The sequence below is a fragment of the Eptesicus fuscus genome, chromosome 17 (assembly GCF_027574615.1).
Source record: "Eptesicus fuscus isolate TK198812 chromosome 17, DD_ASM_mEF_20220401, whole genome shotgun sequence".
Lineage (NCBI taxonomy): Eukaryota > Metazoa > Chordata > Mammalia > Chiroptera > Vespertilionidae > Eptesicus > Eptesicus fuscus.
The window spans coordinates 35,349,307-35,371,783 of NC_072489.1; the positions used below are offsets into that span (position 1 = coordinate 35,349,307).

Here is a 22,477-nt window from a genome sequence, read left to right on the forward strand (position 1 = left end):
TTTTTTACAGAGAGAAAGGGAGAGGGATAGAGAGTTAGAAACATTGATGAGAGAGAAACATCGACCAGCTGCCCCTTGCACACCCCCTACTGGGGATGTGCCCGCAACCAAGGCACATGCCCTTGACCGGAATCGAACCTGGGACCCTTGAGTCCGCAGGCCGACGCTCTATCCACTGAGCCAAACCGGTTTTGGCCACTATAACAATCTTTATCAGAGGCACCGCCAGATGTAAAAATCTCATTGAGAAATGAGATTAAAACGTAAACGTCTACATATGGACTTTAAAATATTATTTATCTGGTGTCATTTAGTTTGGGGGCATAGTGCCCTTCTATATCATTAAGGTGAGATTTTTTTCCAAACTCTTTAGCATTGGCACTTTTTTTGTTCTATTACATCTTAACTCTGGACCTCACATACGAAAGGCATAAAAAGCATCTTATTTGCATGGTTTAATTTACAAAAATAACAGCACACTGAATGTAAAGTCAGTGAGGGCGATGCTGTTTTGATGAACAGAAAGGCTGGAAAACAGCTGCAGCTTCATGAACTTCAGCATCCAGTTTGTTTCTGCTCGCTGTGTGGGTGGCACAGCGCGGGGAAAGCCTGCTTCAGGGAGGAGGCGCGCGTCCTCACTGGCTGTCAAACAGCTTTCCTTGCGGTCGCAGGGATTTCTTGAATCAAAACTGATTCAGTCGCTTGCAAAGACCCGCTGAACATGTTTCACAAAAAGCTGGATACTAAAAATATCGAACAACTGTTCGCTTTGCGTGTGATAGAGATAAAAATAAGACTAAAAGCATCCACACCTTGTAATAAGTGTTAAAAATCTTAAGAACACCAGGACTTGACAGGTTACCCATTTACTTGTTATTGCATAACTGACCTAAGCCAGAGTGCGAGCGTTGGCCAAGCAAATATGCCTAAGCCTGGCCTAAATGTAACCGACTTTGGTACACGTGGGCTGAAGTGGTGTACTGGCTTGTGCAATTTTGTGTGGACATATGTGCACAGGCCAAAACTTTTTAAAAGACTTTGGAGCTACAAACTTGGCAATAAGTGGCCTGTTTATAAAAATTCAGCTTATTCCAATGTCTATAAAGAATGAGTTAACCCAGCAGCAGCATTGTACCAACTAACGTTAAGGGCTTACTATATGCCAGGTGCTGTGCTTTACATCCAACATTTAACTTAATTCTCATAACCCAGTGGTCGGCAAACTGCGGCTCTCGAGCCACATGTGGCTCTTTGGCCCCTTGAGTTTTTAGCAAAGGCCAGCTTAGGAGTACCCTAATTAAGTTAATAACAATGTACCTACCTATATAGTTTAGGTTTAAAAAATTTGGCTCTCAAAAGAAATTTCAATCGTTGTACTGTTGATATTTGGCTCTGTTGACTAATGAGTTTGCCGACCACTGTCATAACCCAAATGAGGAGGGCAGGCACTATTATTATACCCATTTTACAGACGAAGAAACTAAGGCTCAGAGAGGTTAACAAACCCACTCAAACATTAGTTAGATGGTCTCCCACATGCTTTTTAATTACAGCTTTTAAATAGACAAAAAAATATTTTTAAAGAAAAATTTTAAATAAATTATTTGGGCCCCTTAGAAATTCCATACTGTACATGACTTCAGAGGAAAGAGGAGGGGTAGAATTCTTTTAATACTGTTCCTAATCTCTCAATCTCAAACCAGAAACTACAGAAGAGATACTAATCATTCTAGTCCAGTGATTTGGGGTGATACCAAAGCACTATTTTTTAAATTGATTTCAGAGAGAGGAAGGGAGAGGGAGAGATTGAAACATCAATGATGAGAGAGAATCATTCTGCTACCTCCTGCACACCCCCTACTAGAGATCGAGCCCGCAACCCGGGCATGTGCCCTGACCGGGAATCAAACTGTGACCTCCTGGTTCATAGGATTACGCTCAACCACTGAGCCACATTGGCCAGGCAAAGCACCTTTCTTTAGCACCTACTATTTAGCACTAAGAATAAGGTGTCTAATCACAGCCCATGGGGGAAAAAAAATGGTTCAAAATTAATCATAAAAAACAATAACAGGTACTGGCAAACAAATGAATCCTCACAGGCAACACATTATCAGATTATCATTTATCTATCAAACAGAATGTAACAATATGTACTGTGGTTAGATACGGGAATTTATTATCTAATTGTGCACCATAAAATACTATCGTCTCTCAACTAGGTATAATCAATTGTTCACTTCTTTTTAGCAAGTAACAGAGTACAGTTAGGTTTTTTTAAGAGTTCTAGCCCAAGCCCTAACCGGTTTGGCTCAGTGGATAGAGCGTCGGCCTGCGGACCCAAGGGTCCCAGGTTCGATTCCGGTCAAGGGCATGTACCTCGGTTGCAGGCACATCCCCAGTAGGGAGTGTGCAGGATGCAGCTGATCGATGTTTCTCTCTCATCGATGTTTCTAACTCTCTATCCCTCACCCTTCCTCTCTGTAAAAAATCAATAAAATATATTTTAAAAAAAGAGTTCTAGCCCTGGCCTATGTGGCTCAGTTGTCACAGGGTCAGCCTCTGCACAGAAGGGTTGCGGTTTGATCCCAGTCAAAGGCGTGTACCTGGCCTGGTCTCACATTGATGTTTCTCTCTCCCCACCTTCCTTTCCACTCTCTCTGAAAATCAATAGAAAAATATCTTATCTTTGAGAGATACATGTGAAAACATTTACCACTGAAATGATCTGCTCTCTGAGATCTGCTTCAACATCACTAAGTTTGGGAGGGGAAAGTTCCCGTGTAATAGGTAAAATAAGATTGAACATGAGCTGATCATGATAGAAGCTGAGTGATGAGTAATTAGCAGTTAGTTATACTCTCTACTCTGGTTTTTTATAATTTTGAAATTTTCCTAAATAAAAAGACTATTTTTAAATCTTGACACTTTCCAAATACTCCTTTAGGACAGTGAGAGGACAAATGGAGCAGCAGTTTACCTTGGGAATAAAATTCAAATGGGTACAAAGAGAAAAGTCCCTTTTTTTTAACCTCACAAATTCTGTTGATGGAACCAAACATTCCAAGCGCCTTTCCCTCTTGGCGAGGACAAATTTCAACCTGCCAGCCCTAACCAGAACCAGGAAATGAAGCTATTCTGGCAACTCCACCCTGCCATTTCTGCAGCAATAAATACATTAGAAAGGTACCCGTCTCCAGTGGGGCCAGGTTTTCTCCTAATTAAAGAAAAAAAAAAAATGTTGGTGTTCCCAAACCTTAGGTCATGAACACGAAACTCAAAGTCATCCAAGTCACTCAAAATGAAAACAGTGAATCATGAAATAAGGATGAAGAAGTCCAAAGTTATTATTTTCCTTTGGTTAATACTTTACTGCATGCATATCTACATCTATATCTACATCTCTATATCTATATCGATTTCTATTTCTATATCATAAGGACATGAAGACATGTAAGTATATTATTTTCTTCTCCTTTCCTTGGCCCCCCTGCTACATTGCTGGTGCACTAACCCCTGCTTGCTCTACTTATTGGGTAATTCAGCACTGAGCCCAACTATATTTGAGGTAGGAATTTAAGAGGGGAAAAAGGGAGGGCGGATAACAATGTGATTCCAAAGTCTACCCTTATGCCATAGCAGGTCCTCAAATATTTGTAGAATACTTTCCTGAGAATAAGGCTCCCTCATCTAGCTTGTCTTCTGGCATTGTCCTACTTAGCAGAGGCCCTGCTGACCTGTTCCTCCCATTCTCTGCCTCAAATGCTTTAATAATTCAGTTTGCATTACTGATGCTCTCTGGGACTTTTCTCTGAGTGACATGTGACCTGAATCCTAGTCAGTGGTGTGCCGGTAAATGTTAAACAACTGGCTCTCTGAGAATGAAGGCCTGATTTCCAGCATTTGCCAGTTTTCATTGTGAAAATACTCCCACGATGGCCATTTTCAAGCTACGAACACAAGGACGTTGAAGGCAGAGTTGGGAAGTAATGCGTACAACCAGCTCCCAGAGCCTGTAGGAGTCAACTCTAGCATACTGCTGGGACTCCTGTGGTACCCCATACCACTCCTTAGAAACATGCCCTAACCGGTGTGGCTCAGTGGATAGAGCGTCGGCCTGCGGACTGAAGGGTCCCACGTTCGATTCCGGTCAAGGGCATGTACCTTGGTTGCGGGCACATCCCCAGTAGGGGGTGTGCAGGAGGCAGCTGATTGATGTTTCTCTCCCATCTATGTTTCTAACTCTCTATCCCTCTCTCTTCCTCTTTGTAAAAAAATCAATAAAATATATATATATAAAAGAAATATTATGTGGTCACCCCAAAGAATACATCACATTTGGGCCACTTCCTCATAGTAAGAACCTTCCTTAAAATGTAAGATGCAATTATCTCCTTGGCCAAACTGATATTATCTTCCTCCCCCTAAATATATAGCATCTCTTTAGATATTTTTCATCAAATATAGGCAGTTGGGTAAGTGTTAACAGTAAGCATCCTCAACTATGTTCAAGTCCTCTGGCTCAAATACCCACAGAATAGTGACATGGAACTACCACAGCGTTTGAATGAAATCAAGCCAGGCAACTGGCCTCAGGCTGCTCTCCAGCTTAGACCCACAAGAGACCGAGTGTGTCATCCAGAGTTGAGCACAGTGCCTGGCCCAAAGGGGGAAAAAACTGGTTTGTCCCTGTGAGACCCATAGGGATTATTAAATCTCAGTGTTCAAGGCCACCCCAGATCAACACTTGCCTGATCCCTTTATGACAACCCCACAAAGCCACCCTCCAGTCCAAAGCTTTAATACTTTCTGGCAACCCAGTACAACCTGCTCGGAATCTCATGGGTGATCAAGTCTGGCAGATGAAGATTTGGGTCTTGCTTCTTCAGAGGGTAGGACCCCAAGAAACAGCCAAGATAAAATGTCTGTCTTTAAATATCTAATGAGCATCATGTAGAAGACAGATGCTATACTGTACTGTCGAGGAACACAGGGTAAAAGTTATGGGGAGGCAGATTTTGACTTAATATAAGGAAGGACATCTAACACCGTCACCCATAATAACAGCTAACCCTTACCGAGTGCTTGTGCTTTGACATAAGTCTCACCATACTGCTTACACATACTGAGCTTGAACTTAACTGTCCGTCCCTGCCTCTTTCACTCCTGGACAGCCTACTTCAGGCTACACAGGAGTTGTTTGTCCAAAAGCCCCAAGAGGTTCCTAGTAATCGGCACTGCCCAGGCTGGTCACAGGTCACAGAGGTTCAGGAAGATCCAGACTGTCCTGAGCTGCTATCTAAAGTCCCTGTGGCCTCAGATTCAGCATAGGGTCAAGGTCAGGCATACCAAAAAGTTCACAGGCTGGTTTCAAAGGCAACAGGTGCCCAGAAATATCTGCGCCCTCAATTACCAGAAGAAACTTTGCTGGGCTGGGGGTTAAAACGAAGTTCCTAGAACTGAATGCAGCAGTTCTGAATTCTGAAGCCGTGTTCAATTCATGCAGCTTTTGTAAAGGAGAAGTGCCCACTCTCCTAATCCTGCTCATATCTTTTGTGCATGCATATCTGACTCCCTCAAGGCCTGAGATAACAAACAGCAGAGATCAAAGGAAGGTACTTCTTTTTTAAAAAAGGAACTTTCTCCTGAAACTAGATTAGCCGTAATGTAAATTATACATTCTTACGAAATCGCCAACATCAGCCCAGCCTGTGTGGCCCAGTGGTTGAGTGAGACCTATGAACGAGGAGGTTATGGTTTGATTCTCAGTCAGGGCACATGTCCGGGTTGCAAGCTCGATCCCCAGTAGGGAGTGTGCAGGAGTCAGCCCATCAATGAATCATTGATGTTTCTATCTCTCTCCCTTCCTCTCTGAAATCAATAAAAATATATATTTTTTTAAAACAATAACAACAAAATGTTGCCAACATCACTGTCACGCAGGGTACACCGTACCGGGTCTCAGCAGCTGATATGAGGAAATCTATGAAAGTGACAATGAGGTCAAGACTTGTGACACAGGTCGGGTGTCCTTCTAGAAATGTCAGAGGGAATTAGGGGAGCTTCCATTCGGGTGATGTCAGCTCAAGTTGGAGCATACCCTGAAACCCAGTCCCCAAACGGATCTCAGTTGGAACAAGATGGGTTCACAGAAATCCTGAGGTTTCAGAACGTTTAAAAGCCTCTGTGCCTAACAGCATTAATATTAATATTAAATGCCCTTTATTAATAGTAGCTAGTATTAGTAGTAAAATATATTTTACTAAGCACGTACCAGGGTCCAGGCATTCCACTATACACTTTATTTATGTTTACTACAACTGGTCCTCACAACTGATTAAAAAAAAAAAAAAATCCCTGGCCAGTTTGGCTCAGTGGATAGAGCGTCGGCCTGCGGACTGAAGGGTCCCAGGTTCGATTCCGGTAAGGGCATGTACCTTGGTTGCGGGCACATCCCCAGTGCGGGGTGTGCAGGAGGTAGCTGATCGATGTTTCTCTCATCGATGTTTCTAACTCTTTATCCCTCTCCCTTCCTCTCTGTATAAAATATATTTAAAAAATAAAAATAGGTTTAAAAAAAAAAAAGGCACCGTTATCTCTATTCAAAGCAAGCTTCTAAGAGGTTAAGAATTTCACACTGTTAATAATGAGTAAAATGAGGATCTGATGGCTCCAAAGGTCTAGAAGGCTCCACTCCAGAAACTGTCCACACTTCTTTGAAACCCACTAGAATCCTAAGTGGTCCAGTGGCCCAACAGAGTCAAAATCTGAACTTAGATGGTTTTACCCAGAGTACTTGGGCCCTCCCTCCGTTTCTTCCCCTATAAAGGAGGATCTCGATAGTACCTGTCTTACTCCAACAGAAATACCATACACTGGGAGCTTATGAACAAATTATTTCTCACAGTTCTGGAATCCAAGATCAGGTACTGGCAGATGTGGTGACTGATTAGGGCCCACTTCCTATATTACTGTCTTTGCTGCAACCTCGCATGGCAGAAAGGGTTGGCTAGCTCTCCGCGGTCTCTTTTACAAGGACACTAATCCCAATCATAAGGTTCAAACATCATAACCCAATAATCACCTCCTAAAGGCCCTACCTCTTAATGCCATCACCTGTGGTCAGGATGTCAGTATATGGATTTTGGGGGACATACACACGTTCAATCTACAGCAATACCTATCTCACAGGGTGTTAGGAGTGTCTGATGCTGTTACTTCTACAAGCACATAGATGAGCTGTTTGCCAAAGGTGTAAAAATTGAATACACTTAACTTTTCTGAAAGTTTTACATAACATACTTCTTTCCCCCCCCCCCGACATAAATATGCAATAGGCTTATTGTGGCAGAAAAGAATGTCAGCTAGCTGGCAATGGAGTTAAGACTTGGGTTTGAATTTTGACCCTGCGATTCACTAACTACGGGGTTAGGGCAAGTTTCTTCACTTCTCTGTGCCTCCCTTTCCCCATCTGTCAAATGAAGAGTGTAAAAACACACAGGACAATAGCACATAGCTGTTGCTCAATAAAAGCTACTCGAATTACTCAGTCAACCAACGCGACTACTGTAGGTACCCACTATTGTCCTCAGTTTTTCCATCCTCCTTCCAAACTATAAAGAAATCTGTGGAGGTCTAGATCATTTTGATGTAACTGCCTCTAAAAATAAAATTTCCTTAACCTTTGAATCATCTACTTCTTTCCAAGGAAAAACACAGACACACACACACACACACACGTGCATGCACATGATTAGCCAACTCTAAGCATCTAAAGACGTCATAAATTGAGTAATGAGATACCAAGCTTGACACCTGCACGATCTAGAGAAAAGGTCTACTTAGAAATTCTGCGAACCACGTTGGACACACTGAACAGTTCCCATATCCGATTCAGAATGTTGTCATCCCAGGGTGAACACTGGCTTACAAATGGAAGCTAAAGCACGTGTAATTAAATGTAACAGAAGTCAAACCTTGATGTATTTTTAGTTTCATGGTAATTGGTCAGTATTAAAACACACACACACACACACAATTAAAAGGCATGCTATTACACACACACACAAAAAAAGAAAACCAAAAACCTGTCCATTGAAACCAGTACTCCTTTGTTTCCCTACTAATTTTGTCTCTGAAACCGTGATGGATTTTGTTTTATTGACTTGCTTAATGTCCCACGTGTTAAAAATTAACAGCACTCTCTCCATCTTCGATTACTGTGCCAAACAAAATACGCTTTGTATTAATGTTGAAATCCACTTACTGATCTTTTGGGAGAAAGTGGTATTCATATGTCCACCAGATCCTGATACCTGACTGCTTGAGCCTTAAATTCTTAGTCTTCAGTTCAAATGTGCACTGGACAAACTTCATTGACAAACTTGGGAATCTGACCACATCCCAGAAGGTAGCAACGCTATAGAGTAGGCTCCTGCTTTCCATTTCGCCCTTTTGTTCTGAAATTTGCAATGCTTCCCATCCATCTAGAATCACTGATTATTTTTTTTTTAATACACATGTATCCACACTGGATGCAGAGTCAACTACAAAATTCTACCAATATCTCTTTTACCCTGCTTTTTCTAATTAGCCAGATTCAGAGGCAGTGGAAAGCCAAAGCTAAATGTCCCGGTTTTTAGAAAATTGAAGCCTTGTACTCTCACAACGGTGGCTCACTAAAACTGTTACAGATCTGGGTTTATTTGTTTGGACATAATGAACTCTCACCTATCTTCTGCTAGTGTTTACCTGGATGATCTGAGAAGTCAGAACTTCCCCTCCGGGAGGCCACCACACTGATCCAGCACTTATTCCAGCCCGTTCCAATGCCCTGGGAAGGAGGAAGGCAGCTCACATCCTCCAGCCTCCCGATGATGCTCAAATACTTGTCTTTCTGTAGCATAGTGTTCAGTGACTCAAACCGTTCTCTCCTTTACAATTTTCTCCTCTGTCCTCCAGTGGGGCTTATCTAGCACTGTCCTTGGGGTCTAAAATATCCAGGATTTCAAGGCAACATCTATATACTACTTTGTGCCATTTCTGTTCCTCCTCCAAAAGGTACACACATATCAACCAATTTTATCAAAATTAACTTACTGGGTAGAAAGCGTTATGTACAAAGGTGGTGCCGTAGCACTAGTCACGCCAGACTCTAGCTGCAGCCTAAAGCTACGCGACAGGCTAAGCAAGTTATGGTATGCTCATATAACGGACTATTGAGAAAACAATAAAAACATTAAAAATGACGTTTCAATGCTAGAAAGAGTAATCTAAATGTCATTTTAGTACTACCTTTCAGATACGGCACATTTTAAGCTGATATTTTCTTTGAATGATGGGACCGTGGGTACTTTTTCCTGCCTTTGGGGTATATTTTTGTATTATCTAATTGAAGGGGGAGGGTAAAATAAGGTAATTATGGACTACAAGTGTTACACCTAATCAAACAACTTTGTGGTCTTTTTTTTATCCTAGGCCTTTTTTTTTCCCATTGATTTTTAGAGAGGGGAAGGGAAGGAGGGAAGAGGAAAAAGAGAAACATTGATGTGAGAAAGACACATCGTTTACCTCCCACATACGCTCCAGAACGGGAGCATGGAGCCTGCAACCCAGGTACGCGCCTTTGTCCAGGAACCAAACCCACAGCCCTTCGGTCTGAGGGCCAATGCTCCAACCACTGAGCCAAACCGGCCAGGGCGAGGCCTTTTTTTAAAAACTAAGAAAGTCAGTCTGAGGTTGTCTGTCAGCTCAATTTTCTTGTCCTGCCCTAATCGGTTTGGCTCAGTGGATAGAGCATCAGCCTGCGGACTCAAGAGTCCCAGGTTCGATTCCGGTCAAGGGCATGTACCTTGGTTGCGGGCACATCCCCAGTAGGGGGTGTGCAGGAGGCAGCTGATTGATGTTTCTCTCTCATCGATGTTTCTAGCTCTCTCTCCCTCTCCTTTCCTCTCTGTAAAAAATCAATAAAATATATTTTAAAAAATAAATTTTCTTGTCCTATGGATTAATGGTGGACAGTGTTCTGTATGGTGGTGAGGACAGTTGGCATTTACCGAATGACTGCTATGGATCAAGCAGGAAAATCTACGTTCTTCATAGTCAATCCTCACATCAACCCAATGAAGTAGTATGATGATCTCCGTCCTACCGATACTAACACTGAAGCCCAGACGTTAAATTACAGGCTCCCGGTCATCCAGCTGCAATTCAAACTCAAGCCCTCTGGGGTTCGAATGACTGCACCATTCACAATAGGACATTAGGCACTTGTTGCACCCTATTAGGGCTGTCTATCATTCATTTCAAAATACTTGGGAAGTGAGCTGCCTCCATAAGGTGCTATTTATATATGATTTTCAAACAATCAGGGCACCCAGCAGACCTAAGGAATCTCCCTACTGACGCCATATGGAAACTCTACTGAAGGACTTTGCCAAAGTCTATCGCAGAGATGGCAACAGCTACCTCAATGAGGTGGTGACGCCACTTATACCTTTTCCGGTGTGACATCAATCAAACATTCATGTGCAAGGAATAAGACAAAAAAATGTATTATCTATAATCACTCTTCCATCGTAATTGGGGAGATAAGACAAATAGCATAAAACAACTGGCACAAGGCAAAAAAAGGCATAATGAGCCGAAACCGGTTTGGCTCAGTGATCCAGAGCGTCGGCCTGCGGACTCAAGGGTCCCAGGTTCGATTCCTGTCAAGGGCATGTACCTTGGTTGCGGGCACATCCCCTGTAGGGGGTGTGCAGGAGGCAGCTGATCGATGTTTCTCTCTCATCGATGTTTCTAACTCTCTATCCCTCTCCCTTCCTCTCTGTAAAAAATCAATAAAATATATATTTTTTAAAAAAGGCATAATGAAATACTAAGGCATGTATGTGGCAGAGGGCACAGCTAGTGCAGAAGTCAGGTCCAAAGTATCATAGTATTTTTTAAAATATATTTCTATTTATTTCAGAGAGGGAGAGAGAGATAGAAACATCAGTGATGAGAGAGAATCATTGATCGGACGCCTCCTGCAACACCCCTACTGGGGATCCAGCCCGCAATCCAGGCATGTACCCTTGACTAAAATTGAACCTGGGACCCTTCAGTCTGCAGGCCGAAGCTCTATCCACTGAGCCAAACCAGCTGGGGCAAAAAGTATCATAGCATTTTGAAGGTACAAGAAACAGCGCTTGGAGATTACCTAGCCAAGCCCAGCATGTCAGGATGAGTGCTGGTAACTTGAGGTCACACAGCTGCTAAGCAGCAGAGGCAGGTAAAACAGCCAAGGAAGCTTGAGGAAGCGGTTTTGGAAAAGCTTTGCAAGAATAATGTAGGGTGAAGTGATGGTCTTTAGATGAAGACAGTGTATAATAAATATTCCCCCCCTTCCTGGTTTAGTGAAATCAACCTGCCACTGGTCTGATTTTTTAGATTACAAGATTGTGAATAGTCCCTGCACTGAGGGCTCAGATTGAAATATTGTAAATAATTGAAAACTACTGACCTGTTTTATTTTATTCCATTTATTATTCTTAAACATTAGGCATTTGAATGTGTTATCACATTCAACCCAAAATATTACCAAATAGAAACACGGCTTCCCACACACGCGTTCCAGGTGGCTGCCCGAGAAGTGATCATCTGACTGTCCTAACATACAGTTGTTCGGACAGGAGGAGGTGTCTGATGTTGTAAACTGGTGAGCAGAAATTACTTGTCCAGCTTTGGTGCTTCCACCACTAACATACTCTTAAATACTCTTTGTAAGAATTGCTCACAGAAAATCTATCAGACACAAGAAAATAGAGATATGCTTAGCTCTCAGTAGATTCATCATGGAGTATCTAAATATCAACTGACTGAGCAATATTTTTATAAGAAGATCCCTGAATGTTTACAGGCAATGTATAAAGATATTAAATTAAGCCTAGTTTTAACTAAGAAATTTTGGTGGTGAACACAGCATATGTGACTCAGAACATGTAAAATGTACCTCAGAAATGCTTGTTCAAATCTGAGAAAAGAAAACATGGTAGGAGAATAAAAAGTTAATTTTGACGAATCCTTTTTTTAACAGTTTAAGTAAATATGGTTGCTAAGCTTAAAATAAGCTAAATTGTTTATTTTTATAAAAAAATACAAACCACTTTACTTTTTGACACAAAGCACAGAGACATAAAGTTGTATTTTCTTGTATTCTAAAATAATAATCCCTGTGGATGTGCGAGTACAAGTTAAGGCAAGGTTATTTTTACTTTGTCTCCAAGCCATTATTAAGAGTGTATTTTCAATTCCTACAAATTATTTTAAGAAGTGTTATATCCTCAAACATAGATCATTCAAGCTAGCAATACTAAACAAAAACTCAGTACAGTTCTTCATTATATTTTAGCTATTTACATTGCAAACTCTCATACAATTTGCTAATGTGGATCAGAGACAGAACTAAAATGTGGTTTCCAAAGAAATAAAACAGGTTAATAAAACAAAAGTAATCAATATTTAGTCCATAATCATTTCCTTAAAAGTCTCATAAAAAGAAAGAAAGAAAGAAAGAAAGAAAGAAAGAAAGAAAGAAAGAAAGAAAGAAAGAAAGAAAGAAATTCAGGTGCTAAATGTCTTCCTTACAACCACAGCCAAATCTGCTGTGTGGCTTCAAAGTTCCAGACAAGATCTAACTTTCAACCTAAATATTTCAGACCTACAAAACACAGTGTCAGAGTCACCACGTCCCACAGTCAGTTAAAATACTCTGCAAAGCTGAATGCAAGAAAACTAAGAGTCTAAATGGATCAACAGAGAGAAACAAACTGAAGCTGTTTGCCAAATATTAAGCTTTTACAGACAAATCCAACACTTATCTTGCAATGTCCCTGTAACAGAATAACCTATATGCAAAAGGTGCATGTTTTAACGCAATAGCTTTTTAGCATGCATCTTACTTACTTTGTTTTTTGCCATTTTTAAGCTTCATTAAAGACACCCAGAAAGATGTAACTAGTTGAATGAGGTTCGGCTCAGATAGTTTGAAAACCAGTTCTAAAGTCGACCCACAAATTTACATCCCAGAACGCCCTGCTGGGAAGGTACTCTGCAAACTAACATGACATCTACAAGCTTTAGATTGTGAAATAGTGCGTTACAGCTTTCGGCGCTGTACATTAGCATTAGAAACCCTCAACTCTAGTTTCCACTAAAGAAAAAAAAAAAGAAAAAAGAAAAAAGAAAAAAATCCACCTCCAATCCTCATTGGCCCACATAGTTCCGGCCCACATGGTATCAGTGGGTGTGTCTGGCCCAACAGGTCCTTTCATTGGCTGCGAAAAAAACAGCGTTCAATAGGCTGTGATTTGGAGGGTTGTCAAACTCCACGCCTCCAGCTCTGGAGCTCACCAATAGACCCAAGGTGCTGGCTGCTACTTGACGATTCAAAGGGCAAGCTGGCTGCTGGAGCGCCAAACCCAGCCAGACGAGCTCCGATAAGGGAAAAGGGAGCTCCGACAGTCCTTCTAGGTCTACCCTTGCTCCCAGACCCCATCCAGTGTTCACACGCATGCAATTTTCCTTCGACAAATCAGAAAGCCGAGCAGTGCCATTGCCTTCCCTAGAGCATCTGAAGCTCCGTGCCCAATCGGCCCATTCTACAGGTGGAAGCAGGCAAGGCTCAGGCTCAGACAGCGAGCTTTAGGACTTAGCGCTCTTTGGGGGGAAAATAAATCAGTTCGGGGCGTCCCCTCCGATCAGTGCCCCTCACCCCCACCCCCGACGGCGGGCGCTGGAGCGCACGGGGCGCGCGCCCTGGCGTTCCCGGGTGCCTGGCCCCGCGCGATGCCTCCTGCCTCCTGCCTCCCGCCGGCGCTCCCCGCCCAGCGGACTTACGCGGCCGGTTCTTCTTCCCAGAGTCCATCCTCCTCCGTAGGCGGCATTTCTTGGCCGGGGAGTCGTGCTGAGGGGGCGGTGGCTGCGGCTGGAGCTCGGGCTGGAGCGGGAGGCGCGAGGGCGCCGCATCGCCTCCGCCCGCAGGGCCCCGGCTGCAGAGACGCGACGGCTGGACGGGCGGTGGGCGGAAGCCGTTGTGCAGCAGCCCGTTCACCGCCGCATTGCCGGCGCCCGCGGGGGCTGCTCCCGGGGCGTGCAGGGCCGGGAGCTCCGACTGCCCGCCGAGATCGTCCATTGCGGAGGCTGGCGGGGCGGCGCGCGGGCCCCGCCTCAGGCGGCCTCGCTGGAGGTCATTCTCGGGCGTCTTTATTTCCCCGGATCCTCCCTGCGGCTTCCGATTCAGCAGCCGCAGAGCCGGCGCCGGGGGATGGCGAGCTGGGTGCTCCTCCCCTTCTTCCACCCTCTCCCCCAGCTCCTCCGCGTCCTGCCCCCCGCGCGCGGGCTCAGCGGCGCCGGCCTGCTGCATGCTCTCCCCGGGCACGGGATCGGGGATCCCGGCGCAACCCCAGCTGGGGCCCCCGCAGCCCGCCTCCTCCGGACCCCGGGGCCTTGCGACTTCAAACGCGGCTTCCTCACTTCCCAAACCTGTCCCCGCGACTGAGCATGCCCAGTCCTGCCCGCCGCCGCCGCCGCCGCCGCCACCGACGACTCTCAACATGGGGCCTGAAGTTCTCCGGGTTTTCAAAGAAGAGAGAGAGGCGGGTTGGGCTTTGTGTAGCAGAGGGAGCCGAGGAGAGACCGAGCGAGGCGGGCGCAAGGGCCGCGAGCAGCTTCCGGAGGAGTGCGCGGGGAAGACGTTAGATACTGGTATTTGTAGACGTTTCGGGTTTGCTACTCCTTTCGCCTGTGGGCTAGATACCTTTGCAAGGTCATTCACGTTTGTCCCCTCCTCCCTGAAACCTTTGTGAGTGTGTTTGTGGTTAAGTGATCCAACTGCTCACAGGCCCGAGGGGAGGGAGGAGGAAGGATTATTTTTAGAAAGGTAGGCTGATTTGGAGAGGGAGGGGAGGTGCAGGCGCCAACACGAGCCCCACGTGGTCTCGTGGAGTTGTCTTTTGCGGGGAGGAAACCTAGGAATACAGTGTAAGGACATTCAAGGACACAGCTGTAGGCAGGATTAACCGGGGCTGGAAGAGACCGAGTAAACAGAAAGCAGCCCCAGCTATAAAAAGCACTTTCCTCACCCAGACACAGGACTTTTGAGAGACAATGTCGTGCTATTTGTGGAGTTGAAGGAGTTGCCTGTGTTTGAATGAGGCGGGTAGCATCAGCCATCAAGTGGTGGTCAGCACCTTAAACTTGGGGAGTCAAAACGGGGCCCAAATGTCAACTTAACTAAGCGAACCCAAGGAAATCATTGCTCAAGTTAACACACCTGACCCTATGAAACAGGACTGGGCATGCTCAGTAGGCAGGACCAATTTGGATGGTGAGGATCTTCCCGAAATTGTGTAATCCCTGAGGCCTCAGCGTTTGAATCTACCTAAAAGTACCTGGTGCAATCTGTCACACAGTAAGTGCTTGAAAGAGATTGTTAGGGCCAGAAATAGAATAGCAGAGAGGAGCTATCGTTGTAAGAAATATTCAACATGCTCTGTTAACCGTGATTGTTCTGTTCTGATGAAAGAAAGCATATTTTGATATGGCTGGGAGTTGTACGCCCTGGGAGCTGGGAGTTAACCTTGGAATTGCCTTCCATTGTCATCCAAGAAATGCCTATCATTATGGAGAGATTTAACAACTTTGTTACCAAAGCAATGGAGTTCCCAGAGGCACCCACACTTTGCAACCCCCGGCCCACATGAACGATCATCTGTAACCATTTTACCCGTTTTTATTACTTTTGCATACCCATTCTTCTTCCTTTTGCCTACTTCCCCATGTAATCCTTGCCTTTCTACCCAATATAAGCAGTTGGTTTATTGGGGGTAGGGGGTGCAGAGTAGATTTTCGTGGATGACCTGTTGCTCTGCCAAATTGCTGCCATTATTGTAATAAAACCTCACGTATGGCCCTAGCCCCTTTGGCTCAGTGGATAAGCATTGGCCTGTGGACTCAAGGGTCCTGCTATCTATTCCAGTTGAGGCCACAAGCCGGATTGTGGGCTCGATCCCCAGAAGGGGGCGTGCTGGAGGCAACCAATCAATGATTCTCTCTCATCATTGATGTTTCTATCTCCCTCTCCTTTCCTCTCTGAAATCAATAATAATACATATATATATATATTTATATATATATATATTTAATTCCTCACATATGATCCAACCCTGTCTGCTTAATTGGCTCAAGTAGTGACAGGCAGCCCAGACCCATTAGTTGTCTGGTTTCAAGGTCATTATTCTAATTTCATTGTTATTATTAGTTCACCCTTCATTTCAAACAACTGGAGCAAACCATGCTCGCAGCCATATTTATTGTGTGATGTATTGTGCGTGATGTTCCCCATTATTTGTACTTAATCCCTGGAGGAGTCAGAGGCTTCCCTGCATTTAGCAGCAGCCAGATTGGCAATGCCTTCAGCAGAACCTTACCTAGAAGCAGACATTTAGAACCCACTTGAGAGCCCTGGTCCTGTGATAGGCAGTTAGACAGACAGGAGCAGAGCAAGGATGACGGGCCAGCTACAGACGGTCCCCAGGGTGGAAAGCCCTGGGTGCCTAGCAAAGGACAATTGTAAGGTGGGACCTCACCCCCAGGGAGACCTTTCCTCCCTTAGCTGGTCACTCAGTTTGGATCCCCTGACCTTTCCTCCCTAGAGACAACATCTAGGCCTCAGTTATATTTCTGCTCCAGGCCCAGAAAAGCAAAACCAGCCATAGCTGATCTCAGGACCAACTTCGTTGAATAATAACCCCATGCCCAGGTGTCAGCCAATCAATCAGTGGAGACCACAACCCTGAAAGGACACACCTGGAAAACGGCTGAATATTCTACCGAGACCTTCCGCTGGGATCTTCCCCAAAATCTCCACCCTTAAAACCTGTAGGACAGGGACCACGTGCGCTCTCACTCCCGAGAGCAAGCTGAACCTTTTCTCTCCTTGTCCCCTCTCCCCAGGCTCCCTATGATTAGCTTCCTCACTCCGTAGCCCCCAGGGCCCTTCCTTGAACTCTATAACTTGTTTCCTAAGCCCGTTTCTTCTAGGAATTACTTTTTCTACTTCTGTGATTTACCAAATAAATGTTTTATAGTTTGGGTCTTGGCTCTGAATTCTTTCCTAGCCAGAACTCAAGGACTGAGGTTGCTGAACCCAGGAATGGTCTGATCCCACTGGTCTAACACCCAATACTGTTCCCACCTCCTGCAACAGTCCATCCACTCATTTTCTTTTCAGATAAGGAAACGGAGCCACCGAGAGATGGCTGAGGTTATTAAGAGCAAAGCTAGGGCTAAATCCTAAATCTTCTCATTATCTCTGCTTCCCTGACCTTATCATATTTGAAGACAGAAAAATACCTAGGTTATCCTATCTAGTAAGGAGGGAATATGACCTAATTGACCCTCACCTAATTGACCCTCACGCCTTCGCAAAGATGGCGGCACCCACAGCCAATAAGGAGGGACTATGCTAATTGACTGCCCTGCCCTCAAAGATGATGGCATCCACAGCCACAAAATAGTGGCACCCAGTCCCCTCAGCCCTTCCCCTCAGCAGGTACGAAGCAAGGCCGGACCCGCCCCCAGGTGGGCCTGGCTGCTCCGAGAACCGGTCTCCAGAGTCCCCCAGTCCCCTAGGCCCCCCAGCTGCCCAGGGCCAGCCCCAGGCGCAGGCAAGCCTCAGATATTGGCTACCCAGCTGCCCAGGGCCGCCCAAGGCTCAGGTAACCAGGGCCAGCCGAGGCTTTCGCTGCCAGCAGTGGCAGCAGCAGAGGTGTGATGGGGCATCACCTTCCCTTGATCACCGGGTCGCTTCCCGCCCCTGAGGGCTCCCAGACTGTGAAAGGGAGCAGGCCAGGCTGAGGGACCCCCGCTCCAGTGCATGAATTTTCATGCACTGGGCCTCTAGTCTTCCTATAGAGAAGTAAGAAGCTAGGAAAATTCTAAGACCAGTGGAATGGGAAAACTAAGACAGATAGCTAAAAAGCAGTTGGCAGCCACCTAGTAAATCCTATCTTCCCTGAACCAAGAGGAAATGGTTTGCACTTCTCCTCCCCAACTGGAGGGTGAATAGCTTAAAGCACCCTACTAAGAGAGACAGATAACAGAAATCCAATTAGTGCCATTTGCCAACCACACCCAAGGATGACAAATTAAGAGAATAAATCTCCTTAGGTACATCTGCATAGAGCTGAGGAAAATTCTACTGATGGTCCCTAAATGCCCAGCCTTTAAAACCCCGGAAAACAAAGGTCCCCACGTATCCCCTGAGCCCTAAGGGGCCCCATAAGGCTTGCAACCAGGAGAGCCAGGGGCTGTGGCAGATCCTTCAGGGCTAACCCCCTGAACTTTTCTCTGACTCTCCAGTGAGCCAAGGCAGCCCGAGCTCCCTCTACAAAGCAGCCTTTCAGTCCCTCAAATGATTATCTCTTTGCTGTTTCCATTGCCTGAATTCTCTTCCCCCAGACCTCTTTGCCTCCTGAATTCCAACTCAATCCTCAGATCTCCGCTTCAGTCTCTAATATTTAAAGAGAACTTCCTGATCCTTAAAACTAGATTCCCTACTTCCTTCACTTTGCCTTCCTGACTCTATCAGTTTTAACTCTACAATGGGAATAATAATAATAACATTACTGAGTTGTTACAGTGATGAAATGAATATATCTGAAAAGGGCCCAGCACATCATAAATACTATGAAAAAGTTAAATATTATTCTTTGACTATATGTCTCCCACCACCAAGTTTCCTTAATGACTCCTGTTCTTTAATGACTCTTGTTCATCATTGTATCTCTAGGAAGCTCTTGGCAATTATTTGTGACTGAATAAATGGCAGGTGATATTTCACCCAGGGTGTCTCACTTTCTACTGTAAGATTGTTAAAAACAAAACAAAAACAAAAACACACCACAACAACAAACCTTCATTGCTACTCCTAAATATTCAAATATATAGTTTTCAAATTCCTACATAATTTAAGCTTAGTAGTTTAGGTAGCCATTTACTTACATCACAGACGCAAATAAAAGCTGTAGCAATACAGAATCTCCAAGGACATAGTCTGTCCAGTTTGATTCCCAGGCCTGGGGAGGAAGGCCTGAGCCAGGTGGCTCAGCCCCAAGCAGGGCAGAAGTGCTGGTCCTGGGGACAGAATGTTCTCCACCTGCTTCCTTTCTCCTGCCCTTGTCAGGCTGGTGCCCTGGATCAGTTACACCCAACATGTGGTAGGGAGGAAGATGGGTGGCATCTCACAGGTTTATTCAAAAGCGGGGAGGGCCGAAACCGGTTTGGCTCAATGGATAGAGCGTCGGCCTGCGGACTCAAGGGTCCTAGGTTCGATTCCGGTCATGGGCGTGTGCCTTGGTTGCGGGCACATCCCCAGTGGGGGGTGTGCAGGAGGCGGCTGATCGATGTTTCTCTCTCATCGATGTTTCTAACTCTCTATCCCTCTCTCTTCCTCTCTGTAAAAAATCAATAAAATATATTTTTAAAAAAATTAAAAAAAAGCGGGGAGGATTTCAGAGGTGTAACTTTGAGGCATGCGCTGTCATGTGCTCCAGAAGGGGCAGGGAACAATAATGTCTGGAAGAGAGTGAGGGAAGAAGAAACCCACAAGCCACTTCTCTCCCTTTGTTCATTCATTCATTTATTTGCCAATTATTTATTAAGTGTATGTACTATGCTGCAGACACTAAAACAGATGCCTTCACTGCCCTCTAGGTCCTTACAATTCTTTGGGAGAGAGGTAAGTCAAGGGTTCCCCAGCATCAGTATATATATAAGACTAACCCAAGGAGTTTTTCCTGGCTAACTTTTTGGTAAAAATAATATACACAGAGATATGTACACATATCCTAAGGGTAAAGCTCAATGAATGTTGCACAGATAAACATCCTGTGCAACCTGCACCTGATCAAGAAATAGAACATTACCAGTAACGTAGGAGATTTTTTTTTTTAAAGCATATTTGGGCCCAGCCAGTGTGGCTCAGTGGTTGAGCATCAACCTATGAATCAGGAGGTCAGTTCAATTCCTGGTCAGGGAAGATGCCTGAGTTTTGGGCTCCATCTCCTGTAGGGGGAGTGCAGAACACAGCCAATCAATGATTCCCTCTCATCACTAATGTTTCTCATTTTTTTCAGTCAACAGAGATGGAAAAATATAGCATCAGCAGCTGCCACTGCCAGTAATAACTGTGTGTACATGAATGAACTCGCTCCACAAGAACAAACTTCCTGTCAGTCACTAATACTTTTTGAGTACCTGTCCTATATAATAAAAGGCTAATATGCAAATTGTCCCCTCAACTGGGAGTTCAACCAGGGGGCAGGGCCAGCCCACCAACCGCCCATAGTCCCTCCTCCTTTCCTCATTGGCCCCACCCCATCAGCCCCTATGGGGGGCGGGCCAGCCCAATCTGACCTGTGCACAAATTCGTGCACTGGGCCTCTAGTTAATTAGGATTTTGGGAAGAGGGATGGAGTGTGACTACCTAGATATTTGATAAGATATGATCAGAGTAACCCCAAGTATTGGGCATAATTTCAGGAATAGAGCTGGATTTAGCAAAATTATAAATCTTATTATCAAATATTTATTGAGTTGTCATATGCCATGCACTGTACTAAGCACACTCTAAGTGTTCTTTTTTTAAAATTGATTTCAGAGAGGAAGGGAGAGGAGAGAGAGAGAGAGAGAGAGAGAGAGAGAGAGAGGAACATCAGTGATGAGAGAGGATTATTGATGGGCTGCCTCCTGCACACCTCCTCCTGGAGATCGAGCCCACAACCTGGGCATGTGCCCTGACCGGGAATCGAACCATCCAACTGTGACTTCCTGATTGATAGGTCAATGCTCAACTACTGAGCCATGCCGACTGGGCTCTAAGTGTCTTTTTAATCAGCACAATAGTCATGTGAGTTGGGTACTATTATTATTCTCATATTTCAGATGAGATATGAGAATAATATCTGAAGCTCAGAGAGATTCATTAACTGGCAGAAGTTCACACAGCAAAAAAAACACGTATAATTCACATTTGAACTGAGGTCTGCTTGGTTCTAGAACTGCACAATTCACAACTCATCTGTAGTGCCTCCCAAAAGGTGGTGTTTTCCCCATTACCTGCAGACTCTGCACCACGGTCGCAATCACCTGATACAGTATTCCACTGCCTGCATAGCACTGCCTTTCATAACAATTATTGGGTCCCTTTATTTCTCACTAACTTTTTTTTTTTGCAGTTCTAATAACTTAGATTCTTCCAAAAGAGTTTTTTTCCCCCTTTAAAAAATGTTCTAGGTATAACAATCTCTACTATAGCTATCTCTATTTTGTATGTCTATCCAACAAATATTTTTAAATGATGTTACCATGTGCAAGCTACTATTTCAAGGTTACAGTAATGAGCAAGGCAAAAACATCCCTGCCGACATACATTCTTATAGGGGTGGGCAGGGGATATAAGAAAATAAGTAAGTAGATGTAAATAAATACACTGTGTTAAGTGACCAAAAAAATTAAACAAAATGAAGTGAAAGAGAATAACTAGAAGGGAGGGGACAGTTTAGATGGAGATAGTTGAGGAAGCCACATTGATGCTGGTACCTGACATGCAAACTGTCATGCAAAGAGATTTGGAAGATCCCTGGCCAGTGTGGCTCAGTTGGTTGGAGCATTATTTATTTCCTGGTCAGGGCACATGCCTAAGTTGTGGGGACTTTCAAAAACAATTCAAAAAATAAATAAAATGTTGCCTTTGTTTTATACTTCCTTTAATTCTTAACGTTTCTTTTGGTAATAGCTTAATGGAGATATAATTCATATACCATACAATTCACCCAGTAAAAGGGTACAATTCAATGGTTTTAGTATGTTCAGAGAATTGTGCAACCATCACCAAAATCAATTTTAGAACGTATGCATCACCTTGTTTCTATAGATTTGCCTATTCTAGACATTTCATATAAATGAAATCATACAATATGTGGTCTTTTGTAACTGGCTTCTTTTATTTAACATAATGTTTTCAAGGTTCATCTATGTTGTAGAATTCAGCAGTATTTCATTCCTTTTCGTGGCTGAATAATATTCCACAGCATGGATATAGCAATTTACTTATCCATTCATCAGTCAATGGACATTTGAGATGTTTTCACATTTGAGCTATTATGAATAATCGTGCTATGGACATTTGTGTACACATTTTTGTGTGACTGTATGTTTTCATTTCTCTTGGGTCTATATTAACTTTTAAAGTATAAAAATGCAAAGGGAGCCCGGCAGGCATGGCTCGGTGGTTGAGTGTTGACCTATGAACCAGGTCGTCACCGTTCAATTCCCGGTCAGGGCATATGCCCAGGTCGTGGGCTCGATCCCCAGTGGGGGGCATGCAGAAGGCAGCCAATCAATGATTCTCTCTCATCATTGATGTTTCTAT

The 22,477-nt window shown here is 44.3% G+C and overlaps 1 protein-coding gene across 1 annotated transcript in view; it reads right to left on the reverse strand.

Annotated features, from left to right (window-relative positions):
• PANK1 (pantothenate kinase 1) overlaps positions 1 to 14,599 on the reverse strand; it is a 48,963-nt gene extending 34,364 nt beyond the window's left edge. The window contains exon 1 of the mRNA XM_008156923.3: positions 13,882 to 14,599. Within this exon, the coding sequence (XP_008155145.2) occupies positions 13,882 to 14,599 (718 nt within the window). The remainder of the gene's footprint in view (positions 1 to 13,881) is intronic.
• Between the last annotated feature and the right edge of the window lie 7,878 nt (positions 14,600 to 22,477).